The following is a 13,974-nucleotide window of genomic DNA, read 5'->3' as shown; positions in this document are numbered from 1 at the left end:
CTAGAGATTACTCAGGGAACAGTCTTAGGCCCAACATTATTTTTACTCTTTATTTATGACCTACCCGAACATGTAACTTGCAATGCAAGACTTTTTGCAGATGACTGTTTATTGTATAGAAATGTAAATAATAGTTCTGATGCACAATTACTTCAAAAAGATTTATCAAGTTTAGTAAAATGGGAAGAGGACTGGCAAATGAATTTTAATCCTGAGAAGTGTTATGTAATTCATATTTCTAAAAAAAAGTAAACCTTCCTCTTTTGATTATATATTACACAATCATGTTTTAGAAGCAGTAAAAGACAGTAAATATTTAGGCGTAACTATAAGCCATGATCTTGATTGGGGAACACATATAAACAATATTACTTGTAAGGCAAATAAAACCTTAGGTTTTCTACGTAGGAACCTGAAAAACTGCACACGTAAGGTTAAAAACCTTACGTACACATCACTTGTCCGTCCAGTCGTCGAATACTCTTCCCCTGTCTGGGATCCGTACAAAAAACATCACATCACTCAGGTTGAGCAGGTACAGCGTAAGGCAGCCAGATTTGTCTTCAATGATTATAAAAACAGATCACCTGGTGCAATTTCAAACTTAATTAAATCTTTGGAATGGGAAAATTTAGAAATAAGAAGAAAAAAAGCTAGATTAACTATGCTGTATAAAATAAATTGGGGGTTAGTGGAAGTTCCTAAGGACAATTTAACAATATCTGATAGACGTACTAGGGGGAAACATAAATTTAGGCAAATATCTACAAATAAAGATTTCTATAAATTTTCATTTTATCCTCGCACTATTTCGGACTGGAACTCACTACCTGAAGCAATAGGTATGTCTGACACCCTGGAATCCTTCAAAAGTGGCATATCCACTCTAACACTTGAAGGATCCACAACAACTTATTAAACTACAAAGCCACTGTACATAATGTATATATGTTATTGTTTATGATTTTTCTTTGTCATATTATTTTTAAATTAAGTCCATATGTACATAGCACACAAGTTCCGGGAAGTTTTACACTCCTACCTAGGAGTCTACTCCCGTATTCGGAAGAAGAAGAAGAAGAAGATTTACAGATTTAATTAGCGTGAATTTTTTAAATACTAAGTTAAAATGTAAAGTTTTTATTTCAATTACAATTGATTTTTTTCTATTTATTTGAGAGTTAAGTTATGTTGATCTGTTTATTAATACAGAGCTCCAGATAAGTTGCGTATTTGCGTGATCACGCAATACAAATAATAAAAAACCCAATGCAATTGCCCATTGCAGGGTTCAATAACCCAATTTAATTCAAAAGAAAACCCAATAATATGCCAAAACCATGAGTTCTCAACTCTTATATTGGCTACTATTTGCGTTATTTACCCTTATCTGTTTACAGTCGTCGCGTAAACTATTTTTATAATATTTATAATTGGAAATTTTCTTTCGTTCTAAAAATAGATCCCTGCATCAAGTAGCTGAAATAGGTCCCTGTTAGAGTTTTCCGTTGCTCAAAGGGTACATGTGTTTTTGAAAACATTTCGATCTTCTCGGCGTTTATCCAATTAGCGTGTGTCATGTAGTCATATTTTTTTTTGCATTGCTCGGGATTTATCATAACATAGATTGAATTAAAACGAAAGTGAATGTCCGGTAAAAATATTGAATAGAAGCATGTTTTCTGCTTCTTTTGAAAAGCTGAGGAAAAGTTATGATGATAACAAGACTCAGCCAGTGTTTTTAGGAAGTGTCCATCGAACACACGGGCGTATGTGCGTACCTTAACGAGAACATTGCTAATAAAAACAGGCAGGGTTTCCTCAAAAACGAAATCAGATGGAAAAAGTGAAAGGCCAAATCAATTATGACATGATAAAGCATCAGAAACCAAAAGTTCTAATAAAAGACAACTAAACCCAGATTTATGAAAATTGGAATAAAACAAAACCGTTCAAGTATAATAAGAGTTTATATACTATTTTTTTTCCATTTTACTGTTAATTAATGAATACACACACATTCAGTATTTATTAAATAAAGGTATAAGACGAGTGCCTGTGAATACAACTATCCGTTTTTTTACAGTTTATATGAGAAAATACAAAATTGGCAGAAGGTTTGAAACGGAACACAAATTAAACCTACAATTGCTCCTCAGTGAATAAACCAAATAAAACAGCTATCAAATAACCCTAACCCTAAACCAAATAAAACAGCTAAACAAATTAAAGAAAGAAACATATTTAAGATGGGAAAAATCTGGGGTTGCTATTGGCTTAATATTCAATATTGTGTTGATGAGAAACCCAATACATTAAGGAGCTTCGTGGTGAAAAACCCAATTTGATATTAACATGAGGGGTGAATTGGAATTGATCATGCAATTAAAACACTTTTTCACCCAATTATATTTGAAAATGGTGGGTTAAAAACCCAATTTGTGAATTCTTATCTGGAGCTCTGTTAATACATGTATTTGTATCTAGTACAATTGATCAACTCCTTGATAGTAGTCAGACCGTACGCGTACGGTCCGACCGTATGAGTATTTCGAAAAAGTACGCATACTGTCCAGACCGTACGCGTATGGTCCAAATACTCATACGGTCTGGAACAAATACACAGACAGTCGACTCTTTCAGAGAGCAGCTTACATATGCTGTTCTCTCCACTATCATTTAAAACTACATGTATGTACAGGAGATGAAGCTATTTAAGGTTCATCTATACACTTTATCAAAAATGGTCGTGTTTACACTTAGTCCGAGATTACTCTGACGTCCGACGGCTGTTTTGCCAGACAAGCTAGGGCCGTGGGACGTCAGAGCTCGTCCCATATCAAAAAGTGGATATTTGGCCTTCCAAAATAGATGCGCTGCTTCGTCGCTTCTTGTGCCGACTAACGGCCTTGGAGTTATATAAATTGGGTATCAATTTGTTCATTTTTCATTTATCTCTTCATTCATGTAAGTTTCACTTACCTGCCACCCTATATTTTCTCATATTTTGACATTTTTCACATTGACCCATCGATTCTGGCATTTTAACTTTCATTTTTGTCGAGCCTGCAACTTTTGTTGCAGAAAGCTCGACATAGGGATAGTGATGCGGCGGCGTTAGCTCACTTCTTAAAAGCTTTATATTTTAGAAGGTGGAAGACCTGGATGCTTCATACTTTGTATATAGATGCTTCATGTTACGAAGTTTCCGTCAGTCACATGTCCAATGTCCTTGACCTCATTTTCATGGTTCAGTGACCACTTGAAAAAAAAGTTCAAATTTTTTGTAATGTTGAATTCTCTCTTATTATAAGTAATAGGATAACTATATTTGATATGTGCGTACCTTGCAAGGTCCTCGTGTCTGTCAGACAGTTTTCACTTGACCTCGACCTCATTTCATGGATCAGTGAACAAGGTTAAGTTTTGGTGGTCAAGTCCATATCTCAGATACTATAAGCAATAGGGCTAGTATATTCGATGTATGGAAGGACTGTAAGGTGTACATGTCCAACTGGCAGGTGTCATCTGACCTTGACCTCATTTTCATGGTTCAGTGGTTATAGTTAAATTTTTGTGTTTTGGTCTGTTTTTCTTATACCATATGCAATAGGTCTACTATATTTGTTCTATGGAATGATTGTTAAGTGTACATGTCTAGCGGGCAGATGTCATGTGACCTTGACCTCATTTTCATGGTTCAGTGGTCAAAGTTAAGTTTTTGAGTTTTGGTCTTTTTATCTAATGCTATATGCCATAGGTCAACTATATTTGGTGTATGGAAATATTTCATGATCTTTATGTCAGTTGAGCAGGTTTTATTTAACCGTGACCTCATTTTCACGGTTCATTGCACAGTGTTAAGTTTTTGTGTTTTGGTCTATGTTTCTTAAAGTCAACTATATATGTTGTATAGAAGCATTGTTAGCTGTACCTGTCTGCCTGGCATGGTTCATCTGACCTGGACCTCATTTTCAAGGTTCATTGGTCTTTGTTTAGTTATCTTGGTTAATGTTAAGTTTATGTGACAGTTGAAATAAAGTTTAGCTTTACACTTAGGACAATCAACATAATATCAATGATTAGTATAGAAGGCGAGACATTTCAGCGTGTGCACTCTTGTGAAAGATTGTCATGTGATCACGAGAAAAAAGTAAGGCACAATGGAATATGTGAGATGATGTATGCAAATGACCCTAGGTCAATACTCGTTCATTTACGATGCAAGTTGTAAAAATAAATGTCCGAGAGCTTCTGACTGTTATTGTGGTTGGCACCAGTGGTCTCGCTAGCCCAAAATAGAAGGGCGCCGCGCCCTGGGTGCCCTCAGCCGCGCCCTGGGTGCCTTCATCCGCGCCCTTCTGCCCTGACGTCTTTTTCCAAAATTATATTGTGCCGTTTTGGTAAAATTTTGTTTCATCGATTTCTGATCTCCAAGTTAATTACTTATATGACACCTGTGTGATTGCCCCCAGGTTAATCATGTCATTACAATCAATTACAATGATAAAGACTTCAAAGGTGTTAATAACTAGGTAATTTAATTAGGACAATGTATCTTTTTGTCATACTTTTGATGAATGTGTCAGCGAGTGTGTTTAGCTTGGGTCGGCATTTTCGATGTCCAAGTCACAATGTAAGAGCGTATAAATGAAGACTTTCATGACTTTAGAATTGAATTTAAGTCATCAAAATAAAACTATGCCTTTACAGAAATGCCTTCCATCTCAACTTGTTAGCGACAAGCACAGTTTTTAATTAACCCAAACGTGGTGGAAATTGATTTTGGAGTTACTTCCCCTGTTTTAGCTTATTACAAATTTGTGCTCTAAAAATATTATCTAGTATCAAAAAAAGGAATAAATTACCAGTTGAATATACAATAACATAATAATGTTACCTTAAAGATATTAACTGTATTTGAACATATTAAAAAATATATATTGCAATTTCTACTTGATTATTATACTTTTAGCAATCCATGTTCTAAATATTGTTAAATTAGTAATGCTCTTACATTTAGATCATGTGTTGTTTTAATAGTTGACAAAAGTACCAGGATTATAATTTTATAAAAGCTATAATTCCTGTATAGATAAAAAAAAAAAAACACATTTCCTTTGATAACGGGTAGAGTGAAGTTTAACTGTAATAACATAATATGTTGATGAAGATGTACTATATCATTCATAACTACACAAACAATCAAATAAAGACTATAGTTGAAAAGCATCTTTATTTAAAAACAACAACATATGCAGTAAAAAAAAAAAAGAGATTCGTTAACTCGTGATACACACAGAAACGTAGACAAAAAAAATGAGCAGTGCCTTTTCTTATCATAAAAAGTGCCCTGCCCTCCACTGGCACCCTGCCCCTTTTGATTTCTAGCTAGAGCACTGGGCACTAAATGCTTAATATCGATCTCCTGTAAAGGAGGTGAAATATTGAGGTAAAAATGAGGTTGACTACTAAATGTTAGCTATAGATTTCCTATAAAGGAGGTGAAAAAAGTATAAATATTTGCATATTTGAGTCTCGAGGTCGTGAAATCTCTCGTAACTTGAAGTCCATTTGTAAATAAAAGAAAAAATGTCGGAATCGATGGGTCACTGTGAAAACTGTCAAAATATGAGAAAATAAAGGGTGGCAGGTAGGTGAAACTTACACGAATGAAGAGATAAATGAAAAATGAACAAATTGATACCAAATTTATATAATTCCAAGGCCTTTAGTTGGCACAAGAAATGACGAAGCAGCACATCTATTTTGGACATGCAAATATCCACTTTTTTATATGGGACGAGCTCTGACGTCCCACGGCCCCAGCTTGTCTGGCAAAACAGCCGTCAGACGTCAGAGTAATCTCGGACTAGTTTACACCATGAAATTTCTCTGAGTGCAGACAAAAAAGTGTAATTTTAAAAGATTTAAATTAAAGCCTGGCAGTACCTAGATACATAAAAGTTGTATTCATTTTCTATTTTAATATGAAAAATACTGTTGTGGATTTTGCTAAACATTTTCTTTCCTTGCCACAGGTAGTGTAAAATAAACAAAGTCATGTGAAACCTTTGAGATGGTCCCCTCAGGTAATGATTGTATTGTATCATGTTGCTTGAAATGGACAATAGAAATCTACTCACAACAAAGGTGATTTAAATAGTGTAAATGAGTGGACTGTATCAAAGAACACTCAGGTGTTTGTTTATTTCACCATCTTCTGTGCCAAAGAAAGAAAATGTTCATCAAAATCTATAAAGTGTTTTAACTTTTTAACCGGATTTTTGTGACAAAAATGTCGGTTATTGATTTGGGGATGTACGGCGGTCGGTCGGTCAGTCGGTCGGGCGGGCGGGCTTCAATCAAATGTTGTCCGTGCATTAACTCATGAACCGTTCAACCAAAGCTTTTAAAATTTTAATATGTTGTTACTGACAACTAAATGAAGGTCAAGTTCAATAATGGCAATTTTGACTTTTACTGTTCAGGAGTTATGGTTCTTGAAAGATTGAAAAATGGAGTTTCCAGTCGTGTCCGTGCATTTACGCATGAACTGTTCTACCTAAGCTTGCCAAATTTTAATATGTTGTTACTGATGACAAAATTGAGGTCAAGTTCAATAATGGCGATTTTGACTTTTACCGTTCAGGAGTTATGGTTCTTGAAAGATTGAAAAATGGTGTTTCCAGTCGTGTCCGTGCATTTACGCATGAACTGTTTTACCAAAGCTTCCCAAATTTTAATATGTTGTTACTGATGACAAAATAGAGGTCAAGTTCAATAATGAAGATTTTGACTTTTACCGTTCAGGAGTTATGGTTCTTGAAAGATTGAAAATTGGTGTTTCCAGTCGTGTCCGTGCATTTTCTCATGAATCATTCAACCAAATCTTTTGAAATTTGTATATGTTGTTACTGATGGCAAATTAGAGGTCAAGTTCAAAAATGACGATTTTGACTTTTACTGTTCAGGAGTTATGGTTCTTGAAAGATTGTGAAATGGCGTTTCCATTCACGTTGTTGCATTTACTCATGAACCATTCAATCTAAGCTTTTCAAATTTTAAGATGTTGATACTGATGACAAAATGGAGGTCAAATTTGATATTGACGATTTTCACTTTCACCATTCATCAGTAATGGTTCTTGTGATATTGCCAGGACACAAATAAATATTAATAAATCCGGTTTGCTGTCGTTGTGACAGCCTCTTGTTAAAACATAAATTGGATGCAACATGTATTTCTCTAGGTGCTGCCAGGCTTTAAACTTTTAAAATTACACAGTTTTGTCTGCACTCAGAGTCAGAGAAAATCTCATTTTGTAAACACAGCCATTTTTGTTAAAGTGTATAGATCAACCTTAAATAGCTTCATCTCCTGTACATACATGTAGTTTTAATCACTACATCTGTTCCTGCACCGTTTTGTATATAACTAAAATATTAACTAGTTTTAAATAAAAAGGCCACATATGCACCAGTTATTAATCATCTTTATTCAGATGGAAAACTGGAAAACTTAAAGAAGGTATGTAGATTGAAGCTGGTGTGAGGGTTTATAGTTTGGTATAGCTTTAATTAGATTGATTTCCTTGCAGTATTTAAAAGTAAACTGAGATTCACATCTTTAATGCACCTTATCGCTAATCTTCGAAATCTGTGCCATTCAAACTATTGCTGTCATACAACAATCATGAACAAATAGCGATCAGGTGTATATCAATAGTGTCCTTGGAAAGAAAGTATAATTATCATTACCATATTTCCCACTCATCTTGGCTATGATTTTGGCTGATACAGATTTTTTTAACTTTATTTGTACTATATTTGACCTTTATCATGATCTTTTTCACTTTATTATGGCCCCGCAACGAAGTTGTTGGTGCCATATAGTTTTTAACCTTGTCCGAAATTCCGTCATTCCGCAACAAACCATTATACAGAGTTTTTTTCTAAACGCCTTCAGATATTGGGCTGATTTTTGGTATGTGAGTAAACCATGATGAGTTACAGATTAAGTTTCGTTCCGTTCCACTGATTTTTGCCGAAATTACGGGCTTTGGACTTTGAGAAATTGTTGAAAATCAGTTATACAGACTTTTTTTCTAAACGCCTTCAGATATTGGGCTGATTTTTTGGTATATGCGTTACAGATCAAGTTTAAGTTTCGTTGAAATTACAGGCTTTGGACTTTGATAAATTATTGAAAATCACAGTTATACAGATTTTGTGTCCACATGTGTTATTGAAATTGCAGATTTTTCAACTTTTTGGGACGGGGCCATTCGTGTCGCTTTGACACATCTAGTTTGTACTATATTTGACCTTTATCATGATCATGTTTGTGTACATGTATTACTGTATACACGATGTATATTCTTCTTTGTAATTCAGCTCTTTACCAACATATTGATGATAATGTGCGAGACACTGATTTTACTATATTGCACATGGCCATGACATGGCCTGACATCTTATTTCTTTACAAATATTATTTATCTTTTACAGAGGAAGCTATACAGATGTGTACAAAAAATATGGAGTTAATCGTGAAATTTTAGACACAGATTTTAATCCTACAAGAATGACTACTCCTGAGGTTTTACCAAATGTAAGTGTGTAGAATGTGGCTACTACACAATTTGCAAACACAAACACACTTAAGCTTGTGTGGATTAATTTTTTTAACAATCTGACATGATTGGTTGTACTTCCACAGGATGTCCACTAAGGATATTTGGCCATATTGAGTACAGCAGTGAGAAGATGGAATTTTATTGCAATACAATTTGTTATATTTCAGTCTTCATGACAATAAAGAGCAAGAAAAAAATTAAATTTTGCTACATAGTCATTTGATAGTGAAGATATCAAAACAAAAATAACACACATTTTACAATTTTGAACTTTCAAACTTATACAAAATGCTTATTACCATAAAACTTAAGTGGCATCACTTGGTTCTTGAGAAATGTCACTTTGTAATGTTATATGCAAGCAGGGGTCCGTGGACAACATGCTCCATATATTTTATTTTTAAAGTTGAAGGTTGAGACCAATATTAATACTTACTGTTACAATGACTATATCATCCTTTGATCATGTCGAGGGGAAAATGCATATATTTGGTTGCAAACTACATAATCATGAGTAACATCTGAAAAAAAACTTCATAACAGTATAGAAATTAAGATGAAATGTATAAACATATAGATTATGCCCTGATTGGTGATGTTCTAGACATATTTTTTACCCAAAAAAATTGAAGAAACAAGCAAATATTGATATTTAGTTTTATGGTAATTTTTGATTTGTCATCTTTGTTAAATCTGTCACTGAAGTTTTGAGGTTTTGATCAAATCTCTCATATTTTCATGAATCATTTAGCATTGTAGCACTCAAGATTACAACTCAAATATGTGATAGACAAATTAAAAGTTCATAATTTGTTGGTTTTTTTCTCTTCAGAATTTTAACCATAACTTGCATATCGACAAGGCAGGCCTTGCAAGTAAAAGATTGACATTTGGAACTCCTTCATACCCTTCCCCTCTTGATAGGATAAGAGGAGGGAGAAATGACAGAGCCAACCAGTTTGGTCTCCTGGTTGGAAAAGAAGCATCGTTTGAAGGCAACCAGTCTTATCCTAAAATAAACAGGGGCCAGTTATGTTTGGATGAGACCATGATGAAACCTAAAACATCCAGAATTATTCAAGGTCAGTTTTCTTATTGAAGCACATTAAATGAATAAGTCATACAATTTATGGAAAAACATGATGATTTGACTAAGTACCACATTAGGCAAGAATACATATATTGTCATTTTATTACATAAAAATGCATTGTAACTGAGAAAAAAATTCACATTAAAAATAAAAGCAAATTATTGTTCTTTATAATTCTGTAAGTTTAGAGTAAATTGTTTAATGTAATTATTGTGGAATCATTTTTGTTTTAATATGTATTAATTAAATTAATGTCTTGCTTAATATAAAGTTAATGCTTCTATGTAAATATTTTGTTTTTTCTGAGATAATATATTTTGTAGGATCAGCTTGTACTTAAATGCATGGAAATAATTAAAATTTGAAAAATCATGGCAATATATTGATTAAAACTCTTGCCATAATTATTATACGTTAGTTCACCAGCATCTTGCTTAATGTTCAACTATATATTTATTCCTTGCTTTTATATGTTTCAGGTTCCAATTTAAATGATGTGAGTTACTCACCAGCTAGGAGTAAAGGATCCTTTCTGAGTCCCCATGATTCTAGTTTGAACATGTCCAATCATGAGAATTGGTCATTCTATAATTATCTTGGTGGTCACTCAACTTCAGCATTCCCGACAACAGTACGGAATCCAAACAAAGCTATTTGTACAATAAATGCTAAAACATCAGAGGTATGTTCAATGTTTTCATAGATTACAAATTTATACTGAATGATGATCAGTTGAAATTGAAGAAATTTTTAGTTTTTGAGTCAAATGTAAAATTGTGTGAAAAAGTATAATTATTGAATTATAAATGGCAGGTTGGATGAACATTTATGAGAAATAAAACTAACAACGCAATAACACTAAAAGAAAAACATTCCTAGTTTTTGATAGGACAAAGTTATGAAAATTGCATCATAATTCACATTTTATGCACTATGTTCCTTAGTAATTCTCTTTTGATCTCTTCACATCTTTAAACATCTTATACATCCTTGGCTTTCTAATATTCGGCTTTAAGCATTCCTGATGGAGATAAACCAGAAAAGTGTTTGGGATGCTTAAAATTAAAAAAACAACGATTTTTGTCCTGCCATTGTTGATATAACTATTAAAATTAGTGAACAAAACAGGAAAACAAATGAAAGATAAATTATCTTTTAAGAAAATACTGTTGTTATTACCTGTCACAGTTGATCTAAGTTCTTTTATTAACATTATTAAAGTGAACGAAAATTTGACATCTATATTGATATTTGTGTCTTTATTTCATTATTTGAGATTGTATATTTTAGATTTTAATTGCCAATGACATTGCCTGTGTTTTGTTTGGTTATGAGTTAGAAAACCTGATTGGAAAGAATTTGAAAGATCTGATAAAGTTAAAACCAAAAGATCAGGCTACCATTAGTGAATCACATTTGGATGAGGCCTCTGGTGAAATGGTCTCAATTTCTGGAAAAGTGGTAGGTAACACTGGTGCAGAATTAGGGTATCTCTTTTGCTTTTGCTGATCTAAAGTCATTTTGAACCAAGTCTGCATAAAACAAACATTAATCCATCAATCAGACTTCCTACAGTTCAATCACAAGAGACCATACTTACAAGCTAGTCATTTGGAATCAAATTGAAATTTTAATAAGAGTGAGGTTTAGGTAGATATGGTGCCTTTTTTTTAGCATTCCTTCAAACCATGTACCTTTTTAAGTTAAAAAAAGTTTTACAAAGTATCATTCAATATACAACAAATCATTTTAAGTTCAAAAAATCACGCTACAAAAAAAGATCTTTTAAAATTAACCCTTTCACCGATAGCTGCCCAGACAAAAGCTACTCTTAGACGATGGCTTCCCTGGCTATTACTCAAGTGGGAGATCTTCATAATAAATGTCAATAAAAACTTGTTTGTAGTTATTTGTGTGTTTATTTCATTCACTAACACCATGTTCACAGTTTTGTTCATGTTTTGATAATTTTTTCTTCATAAATATTCAAATTTTCGGCATTATCTAGGTGAAATTCTCAGAATTCTACTCTTTGACCCAAAATTGTAATTTTTAATCCCAAAATGGCAAAATTTTGAAAAATTTAATGAGGCTGTACAAATTCCTTACACTGAAAGATGTCCATTCCAAGTGTTTTGTACGTAAAACAACATTTTATGTCAAAAAAGTATTCTAGTTTGGCTTCAATTCTTCCATATTCTTTCAAAAAAATGTTCCCTCATTTCAAATTCTTGTAAATTCCGTAAATATCCTCTGATTTTGACACGGTTTTCAACAAACAGAAGTGCCATGTTTACACTTTCTTCTGGGTATTCAACAAAGAAAGATAACTCATGTTTGCACTGTTTTGAGCGGGAAATATGAAAGAGGTATTCCGAACCCGGTTAAACAGGACTCATCGTCACCTTCTGAAGCAAGAATCGCAGTAAACCAGGACTCATCGGTGAAAGGGTTAAGGGAAGATAATTATATTGAACTTTATTTAATGGGACAATTTGTGGTGTTTTTTTTTTTTTTTTTAATACTTTGACCTTATTTAAAAAAAAACACAACCCGTTTACCCCATATTTTATTGTCGAGCCTGCAACTTTTGTTGCAGAAAGCTCGACATAGGGATAGTGATCCGGCGGCTACGGCGGCGGTGTTAGCTCACTTCTTAAAAGCTATATATTTTAGAAGGTGGAAGACCTGGATGCTTCATATTTTGTATATAGATGCCTCATGTTACGAAGTTTCCGTCAGTCACATGTCCATTGTCCTTGACCTCATTTTCATGGTTCAGTGACCACTTGAAAAAAAGTTCAGATTTTTTGCAATGTTAAATTCTCTCTTACTGTAAGTAATAGGATAACTATATTTAGTATGTGCGTACCTTGCAAGGTCCTCATGCCCGTCAGACAGTTTTCACTTGACCTCAACCTCATTTCATGGATCAGTGAACAAGGTTAAGTTTTGGTGGTCAAGTCCATATCTCAGATACTATAAGCAATAGGTCTAGTATATTCAGTGTATGGAAGGACTGTAAGGTATACATGTCCAACTGGCAGGTGTCACCTGACCTTGACCTCATTTTCATGGTTCAGTGGTTATAGTTAAATTTTTGTGTTTTGGTCTGTTTTTCATACTTTATGCAATAGGTCTACTATATTTGTTGTATGGAATGATTGTAAGGTGTACATGTCTAGCGGGCAGATTTCATCTGACCTTGACCTCATTTTCATGGTTCAGTGGTTATAGTTAAGTTTTTGTGTTTTGGTCTGTTTTTCATACTTTATGCAATAGGTTTACTATATTTGTTGTATGGAATGATTGTAAGGTGTACATGTCTAGCGGGCAGATGTCATCTGACCTTCACCTCATTTTCATGGTTCAGTGGTCAAAGTTAAGTTTTTGAGTTTTGGTCTTTTTATCTAATACTATATGTCATAGGTCAACTATATTTTGTGTATGGAAATATTTTATGATCTATATGTCAGTCGTGCAGGTTTTATTTGACCTTGACCTGGTTTTCAAGGTTCATTGCTCAGTGTTAAGTTTTTGTGTTTTGGTCTATTTTCTTAAACTATAAGCAATAGGTCAACTATATTTGTTGTATGGAAGCATTGTTAGCTGTACATGTCTGCCTGGCATATGGTTCAACTGACCTTGACCTCATTTTCATGGTTCATGTTAAGTCTATGTGACAGTTGTAATAAAGCTTTAGATTTAGGAGTATCAACATAATATCAATGATTAGTAAAGAAGGCGAGACATTTCTGTGTGTGCACTCTTGTTTGTAATTCAGAAGTATGAATAAAAAGCAATTCTCTGATAGAATTTAAACTAACTTGATCATTTAATTTTTCCTCAATAATGAACAATTAAGTTCCCCTTTATGACCTATTTAAAATAATTAATTATTCGTAAATTTCAATGAATTTTAACGAAAAATTAGGTTTGTGACTCACACTTTTTGTCGAGCCTGCAACTTTTGTTGCAGAAAGCTCGACATAGGGATAGTGATCCGGCGGCTACGGCGGCGGCGTTAGCTCACTTCTTAAAAGCTTTATATTTTAGAAGGTGAAAGACCTGGATGCTTCATACTTTGTATATAGATGCTTCATGTTATGAAGTTTCCGTCAGTCACATGTCCAATGTCCTTGACCTCATTTTCATGGTTCAGTGACCACTTGAAAAAAAAGTTCAAATTTTTTGTAATGTTGAATTCTCTCTTATTATTAGTAATAGGATAACTATATTTGATAT

At 33.6% G+C, this 13,974-nt stretch overlaps 1 protein-coding gene across 2 annotated transcripts in view; it reads left to right on the top strand.

Annotated features, from left to right (window-relative positions):
• The window catches only part of LOC139498521 (PAS domain-containing serine/threonine-protein kinase-like), a 44,840-nt gene that overhangs the window by 14,987 nt on the left and 15,879 nt on the right, over window positions 1–13,974 (top strand). For both annotated transcript variants that reach the window (XM_071286940.1, XM_071286941.1), the window contains exons 2-5: window positions 8,511–8,613; window positions 9,471–9,720; window positions 10,209–10,411; window positions 11,020–11,190. In XM_071286940.1, coding sequence (XP_071143041.1) covers window positions 8,511–8,613; window positions 9,471–9,720; window positions 10,209–10,411; window positions 11,020–11,190 — 727 coding nt within the window. The remainder of the gene's footprint in view (window positions 1–8,510; window positions 8,614–9,470; window positions 9,721–10,208; window positions 10,412–11,019; window positions 11,191–13,974) is intronic.

The sequence above is a fragment of the Mytilus edulis genome, chromosome 12 (genome assembly GCF_963676685.1).
Source record: "Mytilus edulis chromosome 12, xbMytEdul2.2, whole genome shotgun sequence".
Classification (NCBI taxonomy): domain Eukaryota; kingdom Metazoa; phylum Mollusca; class Bivalvia; order Mytilida; family Mytilidae; genus Mytilus; species Mytilus edulis.
Note: the sequence above shows the minus strand (reverse complement) of the source record. Positions and strands in the feature narration are given on the sequence as shown.